Genomic DNA, 8525 nt, shown 5'->3' with positions numbered 1-8525 from the left:
GTTTTTCAAGATTTCAGGATTCAAGATAATTTTATTGTCACATGTACCAATTTAGATACAGTGAAATTTGAGTTACCATACAGCCCATAGTAAGTGAAAAGCAACAAGACACACAGCTACATAAAATATAATTTAACATAAACATCCACCACAGCAGATCCCACGTTCCTCACTGTGGTGGAAGGTAATAAAGTTCAATCACCTTACTCTTTGTTCTCCCGTAGTCGGGGCTGTTGAACCATCCGCAGTCAAAGCCTCCGCAGCCGACGGTTCGAATCCTCGAATCGGGATGATCGAAACTCCCGTGTCGGGACGGTTGAAACTCTCTGTGGCATGGAGCTCCAGAATCGGCCTCTTCTTACCAGAGACCGCAGGCTTCACGATGTTAAAGTCCACATAAAGTTTTATAAACTTTATCAAGTTTCCCCTCAGTATCTAACACTCCAGCAAAATATTAAGTTTGTCCAACCTCTCTTTAGAGCTAATACTCTCTAATCAAGGCAGAATTCTAGTAAATCTCTTCGAAACACTCTCCAAAGCCTCTACGTCCTTCCTGTAACCCTTCCTCTAATTTGATGTCTCCAGCAAGTTTCTTTTCATGCTCTTTATTGCAGCTGTTTGTTATCCTTCGTCTCTGCTTCACACCCAGGTATCAGGATCTGTGCTAGTTTAGTTTAGAGATGCAGCGCAAGAACAGGCCTTTCGACCCACTGTGTCCATGTCGCCCATGCAATCCCCACACACTAACACAACACAAGGGACAATTTGCACCAAGCCAAGTAACCTGCAAAGCTGTACGTCTTTGGAGCGTGGGAGGAAACCAAAGATCTCGGAGAAAACCCACGCAGGTCACGGGGAGAACGTACAAACTCCGTACAGACAGCACCCATAGTCAGGATTGAACCCGGGTCTCTGATGCTGTAAGGCAGCAACTCTACCGCTGCGCCACCGTGCCGCCCCATTGCACCACCCTTAGTCTTTGCCCTTTTGCACATATTTATTTTGTTTTATATTATTCCTTATTTGACTCATCAAATGATGCCTCGATTAGGATACATTAGCTATAGGGAGAGGCTGAACAGACTTGGATCGCTTTCTCTGGATCGTCAGAGGTTGAAGGGAGACCCGGTAGAAGTATATAAAAAGATGACAGGCAGAGATAGGGTAGACAGTCAGAATCTTTTTCCCAGGGTGGAAAAATCAAATACGAGATGGCATAGCTTCAAGATGAGAGGGGCAATCTATTTTTGTTTCTTCAGAGGGTGCGGAGTGCCTGGAACATGCTGCTAGGGGTGGTGGTTGAAGCAGAAATGTCAGCGGCATTTAAAAGACTTTTGGTTAGGCATACGGATATACAGGGAATGGACAGGTATGGTAGATACATAGAAATAGACAATAGGTGCAGGAGTAGGCCATTTGGCCCTTGGAGCCAGCACCGCCTATGGAGGGCGTGCAGCGTAGGTTCACTAGGTTAATTCCCGGAATGGCGGGACTGTCGTATGTTGAAAGGCTGGAGCGATTGGGCTTGTATACACTGGAATTTAGAAGGATGAGGGGGGGATCTTATTGAAACGTATAAGATAATTAGGGGATTGGACACATTAGAGGCAAGAAACATGTTCCCAATGTTGGGGGAGTCCAGAACAAGGGGCCACAGTTTAAGAATAAGGGGTCGGCCATTTAGAACGGAGATGAGGAAGAACTTTTTCAGTCAGAGAGTGGTGAAGGTGTGGAATTCTCTGCCTCAGAAGGCAGTGGAGGCCAGTTCGTTGGATGCTTTCAAGAGAGAGCTGGATAGAGCTCTTAAGGATAGCAGAGTGAGGGGGTATGGGGAGAAGGCAGGAACGGGGTACTGATTGAGAGTGATCAGCCATGATCGCATTGAATGGCGGTGCTGGCTCGAAGGGCTGAATGGCCTACTCCTGCACCTATTGTCTATTGTCTATAATGTGATCATCCAAAATCTGTGCCCGTTCCTGCTTTCTCCCCATATCCCTTGATTCACAACTCTCTGGGTGAAAAGGTTTTTCCTCGTCTCAGTCCTAACTGGCCTACCCCTTATTCTTACATTGTGACCCCATGTTCTGTACTCCCCCAACATCAGGAACATTTTTCTTGCATCTAGCCTGTCCAACCCCTTAAGAATTTTATGTTTCTATAAGATCCCCTCTCATGTCTCTAAATTCCAGTGAATATAAGCCTTGCCGATCCACTTTTATGGATAAGTGATGGTCCTATGCCCAGCCCAGACATTGTGGGCTGAAGGGCCTCTTCTCATGCTGAACTGTTCTATGTTCTAAATAAGATGACCTGATGAGTTTTAGTTTGCAAGAAAGGCTTCTTACCTTCTTATGTCTAATTAAATTGAACACTATTTTTTTTTGTCTTATCCAATGACATAATTTTTCTCTTAAAAAAAATCCCCATAAATGGTGAAATGGTGAGTCTTTCCAGGTGAGACAGAGGTTCACCTGCACCTCCTCCAACCTCATCTATTGCATCCGCTGCTCTAGATGTCAACTTCTTTACATCGGCGAAACCAAACGCAGGCTCGGCGATCGCTTCGCTCAACACCTTCGCTCAGCCACAGAATCCCCTGAAATGGAGCTATCATAAGCTAAATTATTTTTATTATATTTATAGCATTCACCTCTATTGATCTTGTGCGTGTCGCCTACTTGTGAAGAAATATCTCACTAAATGACCTGAGCAGACATCTCCTAACAATGTCCACAGGACCAGTACAACAAACTATTAGCTGATTATACCTAGAGGGAAAAATATTCTTTCGACACAAAATGCTGGAGTAACTCAGCAGGACAGGCAGCAGCTCTGGAGAGAAGGAATAGGCGACGTTTCGGGTCAATACCCTTCAATGTACTTGTCTTCCGCAGAACTTAATTGTAAGCTGATAAAATCTGAAGCAAGTGAACAATAGACAATAGGTGCAGGAGGAGGCCATTCGGCCCTTCGAGCCAGCACCGCCATTCAATGTGATCATGGCTGATCATTCTCAATCAGTACCCCGTTCCTGCCTTCTCCCCATACCCCCTGACTCCGCTATCCTTAAGAGCTCTATCTAGCTCTCTCTTGAGTGCATTCAGAGAATTGGCCTCCACTGCCTTCTGAGGCAGAGAATTCCACAGTAATCCGGCTATCAATCCTCAGCCCATGGTAATACAATTCCCTCCTAACCCTTTCTCTTGTGGCACCTATTAATCTACAAATGTGTGTGCTGTTAATTCATCAGCCGAGGTGCCCACCCGAAGTCCCTTCGGTCGGCGGGACCGGGAAGGAGCTGGAGAAGTCGGGGGGGTGAGGAGCAAGAGAGGACGGGTGTGAGGGTAAACCGGGGTTGTCTCCAGCGCCAAGGTCGCTGCAGGAGGCGCCCACGGGACACAAAGATGGCCGGGCCTGTAGAGGAGAGGGCTGTCGGTTTGCCAGAACTACTCCAGTACATCGAACACGCTTGGGACTTTGAATAATGGTGCCAAAAATGGCGGCGCCCCGCATGTGTAATTTCTGCAAAATGAATTTCACTGTGCAGTTGCCTACGTGACAAATAGAGCATTATTGAACCATTAAATAGTGATCCAGTTTAAGGGGTATTTTAGGACATTTTCAAACTCCTTGCCAGTATGAATTCCAGGCACATTATAAATTTACAAAATCCCATGTTTTTAAAGGGGTTGCCTAAAATTATATCACACAAAGAAAAATCTGATGCCAACAAAAATCTTCAATGAATTTTGTTTCATTTTAATGTAGTCCATTCTCCACCCTTCCATTTGCAAAAGCCCTGGCTCTTACATGAAGTTTCCCGGTAAGAGGCAGCAAAAATATTGCCAATCTACAATAATCTTTAATTAAAAGATATATGAACAGGTAGATGGGCAGGATAGAATTAGAAGTATATGGGCCAAGTTGGGCCGAAGGGCCTGTGTCCACGCTGTAGGACTACCTAATAGATAGATAGATACAGCGATTTCCCTCCACAGATGCTGCCAGAATGGCATGTTCCAGTTTTATGTAGTGCTAGTACAAAGAGAACTTACTTTACTTATATTTACAGAAACGGTACCTGTATATTTTTGAAACACTTCTAAAAAGTGGGATATGTTAGCTCTGACTGAAGATTTGAAATTATATTCAGAATAATTGATTAGTACGGGTGTCAGGGGTAATGGGGAGAAGGCAGGAGAATGGGGTTGAGGAGGGATAGATTGAATGGCAGTGTATACATGATGGGCTGAATGGCCTAATTCTGCTCCAAGAACTTATAATATATATATATTAGGTACAACTTTTAACACTAGCAACTTAATAAAGATAATCCCAATGGAATAAAGAACATTCCGTCTTTGGAGTGTGGGAGGAAACCGAAGATCTCGGGAGAAAACCCACGCAGGTCACGGGGAGAACGTACAAACTCCATACAGACAGCACCCGTAGTCAGGATTAAACTAGGGTGTCTGGTTCACCGCTGCGCCACCGTGCCACCCTATTTGCTGAGTATTTTCACCATTGTCTGTTTTAGAAACATAGAAAATGGGTGCAGGAGGCCATTCATTGTGATCATGGCTGATCATCCACAATCAGTAACCTGTGTCTGCCTTCTCCCCATAATCCCTTGATTCCACTAGCCCCTGGAGCTCTATCTAACTCTCTTTTAAATTCACCCAGTGAATTGGCCTCTGCTGCCTTCTGTGGCAGAGAATTCCACAAATTCACAACTCTCTGGGTGAAATTTTTTGTTTTCTCATCTCAGTTTTAAATGGCCTCCCCTTAATTCTTAAACTGTGGCCCCTGGTTCCGGACTTCCCCAACATTGGGAACATTTCTCCTGCATCTAGCTTGTCCAGTCCTTTTATAATTTTTTAACGTTTTTATCAGATCCCCTCTCATCCTTCTAAACTCCAGGGCGGCACGGTAGCGCAGCGGTAGAGTTGCTGCTTTACAGCGAATGCAGCGCCGGAGACTCAGGTTCGATCCTGACTACGGGCGCCGTCTGTACGGAGTTTGTACGTTCTCCCCGTGACCTGCGTGGGTTTTCTCAGAGATCTTCGGTTTCCTCCCACACTCCAAAGACGTACAGGTATGTAGGTTAATTGACTGGGTAAATGTAAAAATTGTCCCTAGTGTGTGTAGGATAGTGTTAGTGTGCGGGAATCACTGGGCGGTGCGGACTTGGTGGGCCGAAAAGGCCTGTTTCCGCGCTGTATCTGAAATATGAAAAAAATATGAAAAAATATAATATGAATACAAGCCCAGTCTTTAGTTCAGATTAACTGCATGTATAGCCTTTTTTTCCCAAGAACTTTAAAAAAATGTGAATAAAGAGTAAAGCGATATTTGACATCCAATGGTCCACCAGAAGATTGTACACAAAATACATGGAAAATAATAACATAATGATACAAAGCTGATATTATAACTGCAAATTGTTGGTCAATTATCCACAAGGCTTTTCCCACACCAGATAAACCCAATTGCACCATTGGTCAAATCTCAGTCAAACAGAGATTCTCTTTCTTGTTACCTTCTCCCAACCATCAATGTGAACTTTTGTGTAGAGTGCAAGAAAAATAATAAATGTAATCCTTTTAGTGAAAATGTAAACGCCATCAGTAACCCGCAGATGCACAATACCAATGGAGAATATTTTTGTTCCAGGCATTTAATTCTGAAAATGTCCAAATGCTGCTGACATTTCAGAGCTTTTATTTAAATTTCTGTTCACCAATCTGGATTTTAAAACTGTTCCCAAACAACTTTATATTGTGTGGAAAGGAACTGCAGATGCTGGTTTACACTGAAGATAGACACAAAATGCTGGACTAACTCAGCGGGGCAGGCAGGACATTTGGAGAGAAGGAATGGGTGACGTTTCGGGTCGACACCCATCTTCAGACTGAAGGGCCTTGACCCGAAACGTCACCCAATTACTCTCTCCAGAGGTGCTGCCTGCACCACCGCTGAGTTACTCCACCATTTCGTGTTTAACTCTGCATGATTTTGTCCAGTTCTTCTTTAAATAAATAGGCTATTTATAAAATCCCCGTTACATTGAAGTGCCGCGGCTCCTTTTCCATAGACTCCTTGGTTTCAGGGCTCGTTACATGATATAAGTACCGTCTTTCAGATACTTCACAGCTTCCATTTGCTGCGTCATTGCAAGGATGTCGTGGAAACCCGCACTCAGCCCCGACATGTGCTGGAAGTACGTTTCTTTCTCCACCTGGACCGACAGGTTATTTACGCCAGCATCTTTTAAAACAGCCGTCACCTAAATGCAACACACACGAGAGATATAATCGATCATTGTGGATTTTGAATCATTTTTCATAGTTCCTTTTGAATGGAACAACTTTTATAAACAACTTTCCCTCTGGAAGGCGACTCCGGACTGTCAAAGCAGCCACAGCCAGACATAAAAACAGCCTTTTCCCCACGAGTAGTAGTTCTACTCAATAACCAAAGTCTGTAGTCTCTGTTTTGCCCTGGTTTATTTTCACCCACATGTTTAGACCGTAACGTTGTATCCTTATTGTTTTGATGTGGTTAGGCTTCATTCTTAATTGTTAACTGTATGTTTGTGTTGTCATTTGTGAGCAGAGACCAAGGCACATTCCTTGTATATGCACATACTTGGCCAATAAACCTATTCATTTTTATCATTATTATTATCATCAAATAATCAGAACTGAGCTTTGGGTTTAGACAATAGACAAGGAGGTGCAGGAGTAGGCCATTCGGCCCTTCGAGTCAGCACCGCTGATTACTGGCTACGGGTTAATTCTCGTTACATTATAGGAATGAATGAAGGAATGAATACTTTGTCACATATGACAAGTCACATTGCAATTCTCTGTTTTGCATACCCAAGGCATGCAAAGGTCCTCCTTCAAGGGCGACACAGTGGCTCAGCTGGTAGAGCTGCAGCCTCACTGCCCCAGAGACCCGGGTTTGATCCTGAGCTCAAGTGCTGTCTTTGTAGAGACTGCACGTTCTCGGTGACCACGTGGGTTTCCTAAAGATGTCCGGGTTGTAGGTTAATTGACCTCTGTAAATTACCTCCAAATAGGCTCCAAACTATATAGACTTGGGGATATTATTTTTGACTTTGCACTACTATTGTCTATATATTTAAAAAATGTATATATACTGAACTTTTTCTCGTTGTTTGTTATGGGTTTTACAGAGTGCTATGTTTACATATCATAATCATAATAGTATGTTATTAGCCAAGTATGTTTTGCGACATGTTGTTGTCCGTGAAGTCGGGTTCGAAGATGACCATGACTTCACTTTTCAGTTGGAGGATTGGTGACTGTGGGTCCGGAAGTGACTGGTGAGGCCAATCCGGGCCCGGAAGGCACGCCCACACGTAGGACACAAGTGGATGGGTGCTGCAGTGGAAGTGAAGGTAGCCGGGGCCTTGTGACATACGAGGAATCTGATTTGCCATACAGTTGTACTAATAAAGAGCAACAAGGCACACAAATACATTTTTAACATGAACATCCACAACAGCGACTCCCCCACATTCCTCACTGTGATGGAAGGCAAAAAAAGAGTTAAATCTTCTTCCCTTCTTTGTTCTTTCTATCGTGAAGCGGCAAGTAAGAATTTCATTGTTCCGTTTTGGGACATACGACAATAAAATACTCTTGACTTTTAAATTCCCCAAACATCTAAGTGGCTGTCAGGATCAGCAGTGGCTTGTATCTTGGACTCTGAGACCCTATTCCAGAGTGCAGAACATCAAAACTTAAGCAGCCACTTTAGTCCAGGACTGAGGAATGGCAAATGACTGGAGATACCATCTTTTAGATGTTAACCCAAAGTCCCTTCAGCTTTAAGTGGATGTAAATCACCCCCCATGGCATTGCATTGGAGTTTTTCCCAGTCAGCAAAAGTACGTCATGGTGGTGCAACGGTAGAGTTGCAAATTTCCCCGGTGTGAGACAAATAAAGGAATATATTGTTACAGCGCCAGAGATCCGGGTTCAATCCCAACTACAGCTGATGACTGTGCGGAGTTTGTACGATCTCTCCGTGACCTGTGTGGGGTATTGCCAGGTGCTTTGGTTTCCTCCCATACTCGTACAGGTATGTAGGTTAATTGGCGTCAGTAAAATTGTAAATTGTCCCTAGTGTGTGTCGAATAGTGTTGATGTGCGGGGACTGCTGGCCGGTACTCACTCGGTGGGCCGAAGGGCCTGTTTCCGTTCTATATCTCTAAACTAAACTAAAATTTATCACTTAGCCATCATTAATTAAATGCATATCTGGTCATTCCTCATATTGTTGGAGACGTTCTAAGTAAATTAGCTGCTGTAATTCCTACATTAAAACTGTGACAACACTTCAAATAAATATTCCTGGTTCTATGGCACAGACGTCCTGAGATGAGAGATGTCAGCCAACTGAACTACCCTCTCACCAGTTAGAGTGCGGTCCTGACCTCCCATCTACCTCATTGGAGACCTTTGAACTATCTTGAGTCGGACTTTATCGGATTT

The 8525-nt window shown here is 43.9% G+C and overlaps 1 protein-coding gene across 1 annotated transcript in view; it reads right to left on the bottom strand.

Annotated features, from left to right (window-relative positions):
• Window positions 1-3627: 3627 nt before the first annotated feature.
• slc30a5 (solute carrier family 30 member 5) overlaps window positions 3628-8525 on the bottom strand; it is a 51828-nt gene continuing 46930 nt past the window's right edge. The window contains exon 16 of the mRNA XM_078396730.1: window positions 3628-6286. Within this exon, the coding sequence (XP_078252856.1) occupies window positions 6116-6286 (171 nt within the window). The 3' untranslated portion in view covers window positions 3628-6115. The remainder of the gene's footprint in view (window positions 6287-8525) is intronic.

The sequence above is a fragment of the Rhinoraja longicauda genome, chromosome 3 (genome assembly GCF_053455715.1).
Source record: "Rhinoraja longicauda isolate Sanriku21f chromosome 3, sRhiLon1.1, whole genome shotgun sequence".
NCBI lineage: Eukaryota > Metazoa > Chordata > Chondrichthyes > Rajiformes > Arhynchobatidae > Rhinoraja > Rhinoraja longicauda.
The sequence above is the reverse complement of the archived record's forward strand: the minus strand, read 5'-3'. Positions and strand labels throughout refer to the sequence as shown.